The 15,185-nt window shown below is 40.7% G+C and overlaps 1 protein-coding gene across 1 annotated transcript in view; it reads left to right on the top strand.

The window, feature by feature from the left end:
- The first annotated feature begins 344 nt into the window (after positions 1-344).
- The window catches only part of LOC129331769 (deleted in malignant brain tumors 1 protein-like), a 63,772-nt gene continuing 48,931 nt past the window's right edge, over positions 345-15,185 (top strand). The window contains exons 1-5 of the mRNA XM_054982274.1: positions 345-424; positions 1,827-1,892; positions 9,230-9,247; positions 10,531-10,818; positions 14,861-14,890. Coding sequence (XP_054838249.1) covers positions 358-424; positions 1,827-1,892; positions 9,230-9,247; positions 10,531-10,818; positions 14,861-14,890 — 469 coding nt within the window. The 5' untranslated portion in view covers positions 345-357. The remainder of the gene's footprint in view (positions 425-1,826; positions 1,893-9,229; positions 9,248-10,530; positions 10,819-14,860; positions 14,891-15,185) is intronic.

Below are 15,185 nucleotides of genomic sequence, written 5' to 3' on the forward strand. Positions count from 1 at the left end.
TGGTACCCATTTGAAAAAACTTTCCCAAGGGCAAAACACGGTTCTCAAAGTGAGAGAAAGTAGTCTATAGTTTGCTCATAGCCTTGGAATGATTTTTTGCTTCTCATATCTCAAATATATGTTAGGATTCCTGCATATGAACTGAGATAGCCCTCCTGATCTTATATGTGTGACCAAAAAAAATGTCATCAGCTAAATGCTCCACCTTTAGGCAGACAAGGAAATGATAAAAGTAAAATATGGAGTAACAAAACAACCACCCCTTTCTATAATTTATGGCAGGGGCAGGATGAAGTAAGTACATAACCATACCTGTTTGCCAGTTGTTCCTTGTTACTGGACAAAAGGCTTCATGAAATGGATACCTCAGTGATGCTCTCTTGGAGGGTACTGCTCTGCACACTGCTTTCACAAGCTGTTTCAGGTAACCACTAAGCCTAATATTGTCATATACATGTGAATTAGATATACTGGGTGTGTTTATCTAAGATGAAAATGAAAAATTTTTGGAACGTTACAAGGCATGGTTCTACTTGGACTGGCTCACTAGAACGTTGTGTTCCTATTTTTTTCAGCAATCAAAAATCCACTCTGAACATAGGAAAATGCAATTATATATATTAAAAAACCCTCTCCCACTTCTGTCACCATACTCTATTTTTAAAATATGATTTAGTTTTTAGTTTGTTTATATGCCTACAGTTAGAAAGCTTTTGGCATATTTCTTAGATATTGAATTATTGATTGAGTGATCAAAGACACCCACTCTGAATTATCATTTAATTAACTGGCTATAAAAAGCTATCAGACTAATAAGCCCACTCAGTATTTTCTTCTTTCCCTACTGAGAAAATGTATTGTGTTTTTGAAGCAGGGACTCCACAGTAGGCAATATGATACACAGTTACTCTTTTCTAAACCAGTTGAACTGATGATCTTAGACTGAAGTAACACTGCATAGACTAGCAAGATTCAGGTCCAGTAGCACCTTCAAAACCAACTAGATTTCCAGGGTAAGAGCTGACTCTCTTGAATGCTCATACCCTGGAGATCTAGTTGGTCTTGAATGTGTTACTGGACCCTAGGCTACTACAGACCAACACGGCTGCCCACCTGAAACTGCATAGGGTTAACCTTAGCTTTACAAATTTATATTCCATGGCTTGGCAGTAGTATAAATGACTGACATTAGCATCCTGGGACACACCCAAATCCAAAATCTTTATTAAAACATAGGCATTGCCTTGCTGATTGGTTGTGCGTATTTTTCACTTTATTTATTGCACGACAATCTTTTCCTTTTAAAAATTTCTTCAAGAAATGTTACATTTCGAAATTCACGTCATCCGTTTTTGGCATCAACATGCTTTGCTTTATTCAAAAACCTTTGTGAAGCTCAGGTACTATGCTATTATACTACAAAACCAACTAAAAAAACCTCCCTCACAAACCAAAAAACGTTACATACCCATAAGTATTATAACTTGATTTAAATTAGTTAAATACCGTAGTGCATCATGAGTATCAAGCTAGTCATCAGTATGAAGTTGTAAGGTAAAGAAAGTATCTTTCCTTCGCTGAAACCCTGCACCTCATAACAGTTTTTACTTGCCACGTCAATCCATAGTCATGGCCATTTTTAGTCAGGAGGATGCCTCTGCAATAGCTTACCAGAGGAGATGGGGAGGGTGCCTTCTCTGTGGTGGGGTGGGGTGGGGTAAGCCTGTCTTGTTCAAAGAAATCATAGATAAGTAGATAAATAGATAGATAGACCAAAAGGTCTTGTGACTGACTTGCTTTCATAAAGTGCTCTTCTACTGCTGCAGGATCCACAGTTGTGGCGGACAGTACCACCACTGCCACTACCACTACTGCTGCAGCAGCTGAAACTAGTAAGTACTCACTTTTACAATTATCAGAAAATTTTAAATATTAACCACTGGAACTTTAGACATTGAATGAAGTGTTACTTATACATTCACTGCAAGGCCATCATGTGTTTGACTACTAGTGTTGAAGACAAAACAGAGAATATCCAAATGCATGGGCTTCAAGGTGTACAAGACTCCTTAAAGAGAAAGCAAAAAATAAAGCCTGAAAGGTATATTACTTGTTTGGATTCAGTGGTGGCTGCAAAGCCATTCTATCTGGATGTTACGAAAATGAATGGAAAACAGTTTGATGAAGAGTAGACAAGGTTTGAATGAGGGAAGCATTAAGTTACCTCCATCCTCTCTCAACCACTTCTCTGCTCTGCATTTCTTCTGTCAAAGCAATTTTCTTTAAAACTAACTTTAAAAATATTATGGCTTTTATGCACTTTACGTGAAACAAGATCAACATAAGAACATAGAAAGAGCCCTGCTGAATCAGGCCAGAAGTCCAGTATCCTGATTCCTTACACAGTAGCCAATCAGTTACTCTGGAGAACCAACAACAGGGCATAGAGGCTGAGGTTTCGCCCTGAAGTTGCCTCCTGGTCCGGGCATTCAGAGGTTCATAGTGCTTCGATGAGGAGGTTTCATTTAATCACCTTGGATAGTAGCCACTGATAGAGCTATCCTACATTCATCTGTCTAATCCCCTTTTAAAGCTGTCAATGTCTGTGGCCATCACTACATTCTCTGGTAGTGAATTCTACATTTTAATCATTCATTGAGTAAAGTAGTATTTCCTTTAGTCCATCCTGAATCTACTGCCTGTCAGCTTTATTGAATGCCCTCAAGTTCTAGTATTTTGGGAGAGGGAGAGAGAGAGGGAGTTCTCTGACTACTCTCTCTACCTTATGCATAATTTTATAAACTTCTATCATATCCCTCCTTTGTCATCTCTTTTCTAAACTGAAAAGTCCCAGTCTCTTCAATTTTTCCTCACAGGAAAGTGCTCCAGAACCTGGTTGTCCTCTTTTGTACTTCTCCCAGCTCTGCAATGTCTTTTTTGAGATATGGCGACCACAACTGCACATAGAATTCCAAATGCCCCTACACCATAGAGCTATACAAAAGCATTATAATATTGGCTGGTTTGTTGTCAGTTCCTTTCCTAATAATCCCCAGTCTCTTTCACTGCTGTGGCACATTGAGTGGACACTTTCATTGAGCTATCCATCATGACCCATAGATCTCTTTCCCTCTTGATCTCAGAAATTATTAGCATATGCTTAAAGTTGGGATTTTTTGTTCCAGTGTGCGTCACCTCACATTTACTATGTTGAACTTCATTTGCCACATCATTACTCATTCACCCAATTTGTGAAGATCCTCCTGGAACTCTCATCAATCAGCCTTGGTTTTCACCATTCTGTATAATTTTGCGACATCTGCAAACTTTGCCACTACTCTGATCACCTCTAGTTCCAGATCATTCACAAACAAATTAAATAGCACCTGCTCCAACACCAATCCTTGTGAGACCCCATTGCTTATTTTCCTCCATTGAAAGAATTGTCCATTAATTCCTACTCTCTGCTTCCTGTTGTTTAACCAATTTTTAATCCATACAAGGACCCATCCTCTTGTCCCATGACTGTTCAGCTTAACCAGGAGTCTTTGATGAAGTACCTTTTTAAAAGCCTTTTGAAAGTCCAAATATATAATAATGTCTGTCGGGTCACCATTATCTACAAGTTTGTTCACTTTCTCAAAGAGCTCTAAAAGGTTGGTGAGGCAGGACTTTGTAGAAGCCACGCTGATTGCCCCTCAACAGGCCAGGCTTTGTCCCCCTCTTTAATTACAATTTCTTCTAATGTGCCTGGGACAGATGTTATGCTAACTGGCTTGTAATTTCCTGATACCTCTGGACCCCTTTTTAAAAATCAGTGTAGCGTTTGCTACTCTCCAGTCTTCTGGTACAGAGGCTGATTTTAGTTATATGGGTTAGTAGATCAACAGTTCCCTAAGAACTCTTAGGCATATGCCATCAGTACCTAGAAACATACCATTTTTTAATTTCCTCAATAGGCTTAGAACTTCACCTCTCATCACCTCAATTTGAATCACTTCTTCAGACTCCCTTCCTGAATGAAATGGGTACACACCTAACACTTTCCAAAGTGAAAACTGATGCGAAGAATTCATTGAGCTCCTCTGCCATCTCCCTGTCTTCCTTTAGCAGTCCTTTTATTCCTTGGTCATGGCCCAATTGCTTCTCTGACCGGTCTCCTGCTCTGGATGTATTTAAAGAAATGTTTATTGCATTCCTGATACTTTTAGCAATTCACTTCTCAAATGCTCTTTCTGCATGACTAATTATTAACTTGAACTTCTTTTGCCAGGCCCTTTGCCTCCATTCATTTCATTGGAACAGACCGTCCACTTTTTAAAAGAAACGTTTTTGCCTTTTATGGCTTCCTTGACTTAGTTTGTTAACTAAACAGGCATCCTTTTAGACTTGGCAGTACATTTCCTAAACTGGGGAATCCACTCTAGCTGGGCTTCAGTTAGCGTGGTTTCAAATAATTTCTAAGCACCCTCTAGGGCTTTACTCTCCCTTTCTGCTTTATTTTAACCATTCCCCTCAGTTTGTAAAGTTCTCTCTGTTACTGTTTTGGGTTTTAGGGATAACTTTCAATTCACATGAGCTTAATAGCATTGTGTTCCCTGCTGCCACTGGAAAAACACCTATGTTTCGCAACATGTCTTGAGCTCCTCTCAGAACCAAATTCAACCTGTCTGGCTGGCTCTGTGACCAATGGTTCCAGTGCATAATTATTTATGATGTCTAGGAATCTCATTTCTATAGCATGATTGGAGCACATGTTTGCCTAGTCAATGTGAGAGTAGTTGAAGGTACCCAGTATCACAACTTTATCTTCTTTAGACATCTCCCTTATTTCCTTCTGCATTTCAAGATTAGGTTCAAGGGTTTGATCAAGTGTATGATTGTAAATGTAAGGTAAAGGTAGTCCCCTGTGCAAGCACTGAGTCATTACTGACCCATGGGGGGGGGGGGGACGTCGCCTCACGGTGTTTTCTTGGCAGACTTTTTGTTAAGGTGTGGTTTGCCATTGCCTTCCCCAGTCATCTATACTTGACTTTACCCTCAGGAAACTGGGTACTCATTATACTGACCTCAGAAGGATGGAAGGCTGAGTCAACCTTGAGCCGGCTACCTGAACCCGGCTTCCACCAGAATTGACTCAAGTCTTGAGCAGGGTTTGGGCTGCAGTACTGCAGCTTACCACTCTTCACCATGGGGCTCTTTTGATTCCCCCCCCCCACTTTAAGTAACCTTTAGTGTCCAGTATTTCCATCCATATTGCTTCTGTTGGGGAGTTCATTCCCCTAATGTGTCCTAGCTTATTTGTCTCTATGCCCTCATAGATATACAATGCAACACCTCCCCCAACATGTCTCTTCCTGTCCTGCCTATAAAGCTTATACCTAGGGATGGCTATGATTTTCCCCATTCCACCATGTTTCTGAGACCCCCGCTATATCTACATTGCCATTTAGCACCAAGCATTCCAGCTCCCCTATCTTGGCTCAGAGGCTTCTAGCATTGGCATATAGATACCTGTATTGTGTTTCCCTCTCCAACAACTTTTGCCTCCCAGGGCTCAAGGTTACCATCTGTCCCTTATAGGCTTCTCCTTTGTTCTAGGTCATTATATACCTATAAAATATAATGGCTGCAGCTGAGCACACTTATAGTATCATAAGAAGAGCTACACCGTTCTAAGGCTATTTACTTCAGTTGACTTAGAAGGGTGTAACTCTGCTGAGGACCCAATTCCAGGCAAGATTGTTGTCAATCTATTTTCCTTATTGCAGATGTCACCATTTTTGATAGTCTGATAAAGTGGTTGACAGTTTCCTCACCTCCCAAAAGCATAGATATTTGTAGCATAGTCATGAGTGAAGGAGATTCCTGCTCTATTTTGTCCACAAATATAACCAGAACCAAAGCATCATTTCTTTGAGCTTGGTGCAAGCTTGTATCATGGGCCTCTGTATATATGCAGTCTTGCCTCATACTCACCATCTTGTGAAGCTTGGAAGTTAAATGTCTATTTTATTTCTAAAATGATATGAATAGACCATATCAGACTAAGCACCTCTGGAACTCCAGACCCTTCCGCCATCATATTTGGTGATGGTGGAAAGTGCTGCCAAGTCATAGATGACTTTGGTGACCCCTGGTGGGGTTTTCATGGCAAGAGACTAACAGAGATGGTTTTCCATTGCCTGCCTCTGTAACTCTCATCTTCTTTGGAGGTCTCCTGTCCAATTACTAGCCAAGGCTGACCTTGCTTAGCAGCCGAGATCTGACAAGATTGGGCTTACCCGGGCTATCCAGGTTAGAGCTCATCATCCTTAGCCCTGAATATTACAACATATCTTAGAGATTCTTTCTGTGGTAGACTGGAAAAAAGGATCCTAATTTTATAATGTTTATACAAACAGTTGAGGAACAAAAATCTTCCTTTTATTTTAAAAAAATATTTATCCTCCTTCATTCTTCACTGTTATCTCAGTTCTCACACGTGCTACTTCAGAACATAAGAGGTGGCCATCTGGATTCATCTAGTACAGCATCTTGCCTTACACAGTGGCCAACCAGCTGTCCTGGATCGCCAACAAACAGGACCCAGAGCCTAAGATCTTCCATGCTGTTGCCTTGTAGCACAGAGATTTGCCACATCTTCACATGGCGCTTTACTTTAGACATCATGGCTAGAAATCTTGGATAGACCTTTCCCTTGTGAATCTCATGAATCCTCTTTTAAAGCTACCATCACTACATGCTGGATCCTGACTCTGACAAGGGAAATGAGAGGTATATAAATAGCCTTAATAAATTAATTAATAAAATTCATGCACTGTTAATAAATTCCACTATACATTGAGTGACGAATACTTCCTTTTGTCTGTCCTAAACCTATTGCTCATCTACTTCATCAGATGCTTCTGAATTCTAGAATTATCAGAGAAAGAGAAAAAAAATCCCCGATCTCCACATCCTCTACCTCTACCTGGTAGATTTCTACTGTATTCCCCTTTAGTAATCTTTTCTCCAAACTAAAAGAAATCCTAGACTACTTAGCTTTTCCTTATAAGAAAGATGTTGCAACTTCTTAATCATCCAGGTTGCCTTCTTCTGTGCTTTCTCATGCATTGCAATATATTTCTTGAGCTACAGTTACCAGAACTATACACGGTATTCCAAGAGTGGGGGCAGCTTTCTTCCTTGGTATGGCTGAAGTCAATACAAAATTATTTGATGAAGTCAATTTCACATGATGAATGCTGTTGTGAATATGTTTCCACAAAGTGACTGCTAGCATTTATCATGTTGGGAGGCCTGTTAGTTATCAGGCTGCTCCTTTGATTTAATAATTGCCAGCTGTTTTCTCATGCATTCACTGGGGAAAGTTCATCATATGCAATTGACACTGTACAATTATCTCTTGATAAATAAAAATAGAATGTGCGTAGGCCTTGGTAAAAAGAGGAAGGAAGAGGAATATATACTTTTCTTTCAACATCAGAAAAACTTCTGTTCATAACAAGGTCCTCTGAAATCAAGAATGAAAAACCATTACAGAGATGACTTTCTCATACCACACATAAGACTTTCTTTCTTTAAAAATGTTTTATACCACTTATCCAATAAACCTGCTTGAGGTGGCTTTCAAAATAGAAGTAATAAAAAAGATTAAAAGCTATTAATTAAAATCCAGAATTTTAAAAAACCCAGCTAGAGCAAAACACATAGATAACTGAGCAGGTTAAAATACAGTTTTCATACTGTTTCATGCATCTGATGAAGAGAGCTGTGGCTCTTGAAAGTTTATGCTACAATAAAGTTGGTTAGTCTTAAAGGTGCTACTGGACTCTTTACTATTTTGCTACTACAAACTAACATGGCTAACTCCTCTGCATCTAGTTTTCATACTAAAATCACACTATAAAATGGTGTTAAAATATCAATCCCTTAATTAAAAGTCTGGGTGAACAGAAACATTTTGACCGGGTGCCTGAAGAGAGTGATATAGGTGCCAGGCATGCATCGGGGAATGACATTCAACAAGTGAGTTGCTACTAATGAAAAATCCCTTTCTCTGGACATCACCTGGCTCGCCACTGAAAGTGGAGGCACTGAAATCAGGGCTTGTGAGACCTCTTTGAACAGGTAGGCTGGACAATATGGAAGGGGACTTTCCTTCAGGTACTCTGGCTACAAGCCATTTCGTGCTTTAAATGTAAGAACAAGCACTTTGAATTGTGCCCTGAAACAAATGACCAAGACTTCATTGTACAGGGTTGATTCAGATGTTGCATGAAGCCATGGTTTATTTTCAGTGTGGATAGCTTATTTAATCACTGCTGTAGCACAATGGGTAAGTGGTTTGGATGCGAATCAGCACTCTACTGGTTCAAATCCCACTACTGCCAAGAGCTCAGTAGGTGGCCTTGGGTAAGCCACTTCTCTTAGCCCCAGCTCCCCAGCTGTATTGTGGGGATAATAATAACACTAACTTGTTCACCACTCTGGGTGAGGCACTATCTGTCTAGAAGAATGGTATATCAGCTCAGTTATTATTATTATTATTAATCAGGATTGAGCCCTCAGTTGATAAGTGAATCCTGGTGTGTCTCTACTAAGCAGTAACAGCTATGAATGCCAAATTACAAAGACTAGTGGGGGGCAGGTGCAGTCTTTCAAGAACCAGAACTGCCTTTTGGCCAAACATATGCTAAGATAAGCTTGTCTGGCAAGGTCCAAAAAAGAATTCTGGAAAACTGAGAGAAATTAACAAAAAGCAGTTTGTGGAGAAATAAGTCTGGACATGTTTGCAGAACTTTTCTTAGGAAATCACTGTAAGTGTAGTTAGCGTAGAGGCATGAGCTTAGAAGATGAATTAACAGTGGTTTGGGTTAGTTTAATTCAGGAATCAAAGAATGCTAAATACTTAAAGTGTAAATTTGAGACCAGTAGCACCTTAAAAGACCAATTAGATTTCCCAGTATGAGCTTTTGAGAGTCAGAGCTCTGACTCTTGAAAGCTCACACCCTGGAAATCTAATTGGTCTTTTAAGGTGCTACGGGACCCAAATCTTGCAGCTACCCATCTGGAACTACTTAAAGTGTGTTTGTTAAATATAAATAATTATCTGGACAAGATCTCTTTTCTCTTTAAGTCATATTCTGATGAATTTCCTGTGATTGTACATTTTTTTTGGTATATGCATAAATGCTATATGCTAATATATATTTTATTTTTCCAGCTTTAATAATAGCAGAAGGTGAGTCTCCATTATATATGTTCTTTGTATTTGTTAAGTCTTATCAGACTTGTCTTAGTTTAACATACTGAAACCCTTGAAACATTGTGATAAGAAAGGGCATGGCTGATCAGAAGGCAGTTGTGGTTGCTGGAAACAGAGTAAAATCCTAAGCAGAGATACTCCAGTCTAAGTCCATTGGTTTCAATGGGCTTAGACTAGAGTAACTCTGCTTAGAATTTCACTATAAATCCCTTACAGTTGCTCTGGTGCAGGCTGTCTTAGTCCTCTGGCAAACACATTGCCAGGTTATTCCATGGATTTCTAAGATAGCTTCTCCTCTGCACCCTCTGGATGGGCTGAATAGGATTTAGATGGTATTCAGCAGATGGGTTAGGATCCACAACTGGGTCACATCCTGAATTAATTGGTCATATCAGCAGCAAATCATGGAATAGAGATTTTCTTATTAATAGATCTGGTATTACAAAGCATCAAGGCTGAAGGGAGGTCATCAGGAAACTCATCATTCACATGTGTTTGGGTAGGACAGATATTGTACCGAAAGCAAACACTACCATGTCTCTTCTTCTGTCTCCTACTGTCAGTCCCTGGTGGTTAGACCCCCCAAATCTCCACAGTTAACACACAGATGTTCCAGTTGAAGAAGCTTTATTAGAGATGCATTCAGTACAAGGTACTCAGACAGTGCAATTGGCAGAAGTGACGTATATGGGGCCAGCAACGTTAGTTACAGGGAATATTCCCGCCTTTGGGAAAAGGACCATTAAAAAGGGGGGGTTGGGGGGTGAGACATTGTTTCAGACTAGACAGCGAGAAAGTCGAACTTATCACTGCTCCCTCCTCTCTGTGAATGGCCAGTGAGAAGGTAACAATTGGTGCTGACCTTGTTAAAGTAACCTAAGATTGAAACTACCAACCTCTCACTTTTAAGATGTTACTAGTACTGAAACTAAGCTTTAAGAAGATTTTTGTGCCTAATATTTGTGAAGTATTCTGTTTTGCAATTAAAGTTTACCTCAGCTTTTCTTTCCATGCCTACCTATATACCAACCTTGCCTGTTTAATAAACATGCTGTTTCCTGTTGAATTTTACTCAGCCTCTAGCTTTCATTCTAAAAAGATGTGGGCTCTTGCTTCTTCCATACCAAATATTGGGACTGAGATATAAGCCAAAAGTAAATATCTTTTAAAGTGAGAGAGAAAAAGATCTTATGTACTGTTATTAATCTGTACAAATAAGATAACGTATGTTAATTTATTATTGTGCATTTTTTTAAAAGGGATTCATGTGCGACTCTCTGATGGACCAAATAGATGTGCTGGTCGTGTTGAGATTTATGGCTTTGGGGACTGGGCTGGTGTCTGCCCTGAACAGTGGGACCTGAGAGATGCTCAGGTTGTTTGCAGACAGCTGAATTGTGGCAGGGCACTTGGTGTGATTTATTCTTCTGGAAGCTATCCTTACTACAGTAATGTAGACTGTTCTGGCTATGAAGATTACTTGTGGCAATGCGCTTTTCAAGAGGGAACATGCAGGTCTTATTCAACTGCTGGTGTGGTTTGTGAAGGTATGTATATTCTTTGCTGTTTCAGTCTAAGAGGGAGAATTAGGAAAACACACTAGAGACATAGAATTAAGGGGAATTTTGCATTTCACTCCAAAGGAACATGGCTGTTCCTACATTGGACAGGGGTTTGGACTAGATGGTCGGTAAAACTCCTTTCAACTCTACAATTTTACCCTGTATTGAAAAACAGACTGGATTGTATGATCCCTTTTTTGTGAAAATCAGTATTGTTGTTACTGAGAGGAGCATTGTGATCAATATTATTTTTGAAACCTAGAGCTGTAGATGTCAAGTAAGTTTAAATTGGGTATCTGACCATGAAGATTGCAGTTCATCTTCAGATGCTTATACACTGCTTCTGAATGCTTCATTCTTGCACACTTGTTCCCAATTTTGTTCTTCCTATTCTTTTTTATGACTATGTAGATTTCTCCTTTATTGATAGATGGGAATGGAGAATCATTTTGTCATCAAGCCCTTCTATGCACTCTGCTGGATCACTGCTCTACGCAATGACAAACACTCCGTTCGCCAGGAAGTTTCTGGTGGTGATGGCTAGGCCACCCACTTTTCAAGAGTAGGTTGCAATTGGCTTGTTTCCATTGCAATATGTCTGATACTTTACTTTTTCTGTGAGAATAACTGGCAGCCATTCATTTATATGTCAGAAAGTAAATGGCTAAGCTTGCGCTCTGCCACTGATGAACCCAATCTCTGAGGCAAGTTTTCCTCTCATGAGGAAATTACAGTTTGGTTTCGGTTTCATTTTCTCGGCCATGTCGGATGCTCCTCTCCGCAGGTCCAGGAGGAAGCGCCCGAGCAGCCTGACCGGGCGGCTGATCTGCGACGGTTAGCCCCCAAGACTCCCAGTGAGGGTGTCAGGGTCCGGAGCGCGACGGGAAGAACCCCCCGAAGTCAATGCGGGGGGTAAATTGCCCATTTGCTCCTATGGAGGCCAGCAAACTTGTGTAGTACATCGCGTGCCGCCAGGCGATGGAGAATGGCAAAAAGCAGATTTAAGGTGAAAACCTGTAAGTAGCGAATCCCTTCTGTTACTACAAGCGTATGCGAAGGATTGGTGGGATTTGAAGCTAAGAAGGCTTGGATTTCTTCCCCCTCACTGAGTTTTGAAACTTGGCTGGCGGATTCCCCCCCCTAAGATGGCGACGAAAAAGCAGAGCCCCGCTATGGGCAAATCCATCTCGGCTGCTTTGCAGGGGAAAGGAGAGTCTCTTGAGGAGCTAGTAAAGCGGTCGGTCGTCGAAGCCATAAAGCCCTTTGTTGACAAGTTAAATGAAACTGATCAAAGGGTTGGCTTAATTGAGAGTGAAGTGAAAAGTCTGCTCGGGAAAACGCAGCACTCATGAGGGCAACAAACAAAGAACTAAAGCTGTTGGAGAACCAACTGATCGGGTTGTAAGTGGATCGTGCTCAGTCAATATTGCGTCCCCAGAATGTGAAGGAGGAGGAAAACGAGAATTTAAAGGATCTGGCGTCGGAACTTTTGGCGATACCCGCGAAGGCAACTAAAGAAGAGTTAAAAAGCGCCATTTTGGAAGTCCGTCGGGCTTCTTCAAAATATGCAACGAAGCGTCAGCTGCCTCGCGAGATTATTATTGACTTTTCATCTAAGAAGATTCGGGACACCATCCTATATAATTCATACAATGCGGACTTGGACTTTCTGGGCAATAAGGTTAAGATATTGAAGGACGTTCCATTTTTAGCTCGGAAAAGAAGATTTAAATATAAAAGATTTGCAGCTCTTCTGAGGAAACGTGAAATAAAATACAGATGGTTATTTCCGGAAGGTATCTGGTTTAGCTATAAAGATCAAGCTCACAAGATAATGGTTGTTGGGGGTTTTCCGGGCTGTATTGCCGTGGTCTTGGCATTGTAGTTCCTGACGTTTCGCCAGCAGCTGTGGCTGGCATCTTCAGAGGTGTAGCACCAAAAGACAGAGATCTCTCAGTGTCACAGTGTGGAAAAGATATCTTTTCCACACTGTGACACTGAGAGATCTCTGTCTTTTGGTGCTACACCTCTGAAGATGCCAGCCACAGCTGCTGGCGAAACGTCAGGAACTACAATGCCAAGACCACGGCAATACAGCCCGGAAAACCCCCAACAACCATCGTTCTCCGGCCGTGAAAGCCTTCGACAATACATCTCACAAGATAACATCGGAAGACCAGCTAAGGGACTTTGTGTGTAAACATCAAGAGTTCCAGCAAGAAGAAGAGGATTTCAAGCCTGAAGGGGAGGGGAGGAGGGAACGAGCACAGTGACTGTAGCTTTTCAGAGAGAATTGCGACCGAGACCCAGAGGGGGGAAGAAGACCTAATCCTGATTGTAGTTTGTATTTTATAAGATCTACCAATCTAACAGCATTTTACAAAGTTCTAATGTTAAATAATTGCAGTATGAAGGGAATGCATTACTTGTAGATGTAGTGTTTGTGTTGTTATGTGTTGTTTCTTCCCCTTCTCCCTGTTCCCACTTTTTCCTTTTTGTAGTACTAGTAATTAAAAAATAAAAAAACTTTCAAAAAAGAAAGAAAAGGAAATTACAGTTTGATTGCTTTCATAGAACATCATAGAAGCTATTGGGAACTGAGCTAGCCACTAAGCTAGCTCAGTGCCTATTTCTCACTGAGAGGGTAAAACTGTTTCCAGGTTACATGCTGGAGATACAGCCTTACTTTCTTTTTGACATGCTTGTTTCTTAGGCATGATGGTGATGGTTTTTTTGTAGAGAGTTGCTTTTCATAATATGAGCTCTCACACTCTGCAATGACCCTGCCCAGAGACTGTTTACAACCTTAATGACACCTAGGCTTCAATCATGCTATAAGTAGAGATGGGCACGGAATGAAAAAAACCGAACCGCTTGGTTCATGGTTCATTAATTTTCACGGAACGCGAACTTAACAAACTCACCCAATTTCCGAACCGGTTCAAGGTTCAGGGAGGGGAAATGACCCAGGATGGTCCCCTTCATGCTCAGAGAAAAAAGCACCCTTTTCCCAAACACCTCCCCAGTCAGTAAGAAAAACAAGAAAACAAGAGAAAAGAAAAGAGGCTTTTCAGCCCTTTTTCCAGCAGCCAGAAGTGCAGGCCAAAGATCTAAGTTCCAATCCCAATCCCAACACCACAGCCAGCCACCAAGCTCTCCTCCCTCTCCTACTCTTGAGAAACTGAAACCAGGAATCACACGGCTTCCCCTATTTATGGAAAGAGCCAAGAGATTGAACAACACAGGAGCACACTGGTTGGCAGAAAAACCTGCCTAATATGGTTTTGGAAGGAAGAGATTGGTGTTACCATGGCTGCTGAAGGCCCATCTCCTCAGTTACTTTGGAGATTCTAACCCTCCCCCCCTTTTCCTGGCTGGATAGGCCAGAGTGGGAGCTCTCTAGTTGGCAGGGACAGCTGCCAATCAAGCCTGGAGGCCTCAGATTGGGGGCAAACTAAAGACTACCACTGTTGCCTGGACAAAGGAGTATTTGGTGCCAAAAGTGTCCAAACCGGCAACGGAATGGTAAGAAAAGTTCGTTTGGTTCAGAAAAATGCAGTCCCATGGAATGCGTGGTTCTTTGACTATGAACTGGCCGTTCTGTACGGAATTTTGTTCCGTAGTTCGTTTTGTGCCCATCTCTTGTAACCTTGTGTGTGTACAGTGTGTGTCTGAATATATTCTTGTATGCATGCTATATCTGCCATCAAATAAGCACCCATTATCAGAAGTGTATTGTAAAATGATATGTAGTATAATACTACAAAGAAAAAAAGTATTTTGACTACTTTATTAGTAAAGGAACTAGAAGGGTGAATAAAAAAGAAATAAAGGGAATCAAAGGTAAAAGGGGAATGTTTCATTTTTAGTACAAATGTGTGGAATAAAAGTTCAGATGATGATATATTAAAACCAAAATAAACCCAGCTATTGTAAGGGTATTATGCATGATAAAATGCCACCAATGGTGAGGGAATTATAACCAAAATACTTTATTTTCTGATACATTATCTTTCCCTTTTGATAGCTTCTGGACAACCAGCTCCATCAACAGCAGGTAATTTTTGAGCTAATGTAACATGCATATAATCGACAGGGAAATAAATGATCAGAAACAAGTCAGTAAAACACATGAATGTTGCCATTGTTTTCAGCTAAATGAATATCGCAATCAGTCCCTTATTTGTTATGTAACTACTCAATGAACACTTGTCTTCTGTTCTGCTACAGATAACAACCTGATGGAGGTAATAGAGCATTTGGGGGGGAAATGTGATAAGGAAATCCACTTGGATGTAGCACATGTTTTTTTTTTCCATTGCTGAAGGCCCTCTGGAGAATTACTAAGTGGC

Source organism: Eublepharis macularius, chromosome 6 (genome assembly GCF_028583425.1).
Source record: "Eublepharis macularius isolate TG4126 chromosome 6, MPM_Emac_v1.0, whole genome shotgun sequence".
NCBI classification, from domain to species: domain Eukaryota; kingdom Metazoa; phylum Chordata; class Lepidosauria; order Squamata; family Eublepharidae; genus Eublepharis; species Eublepharis macularius.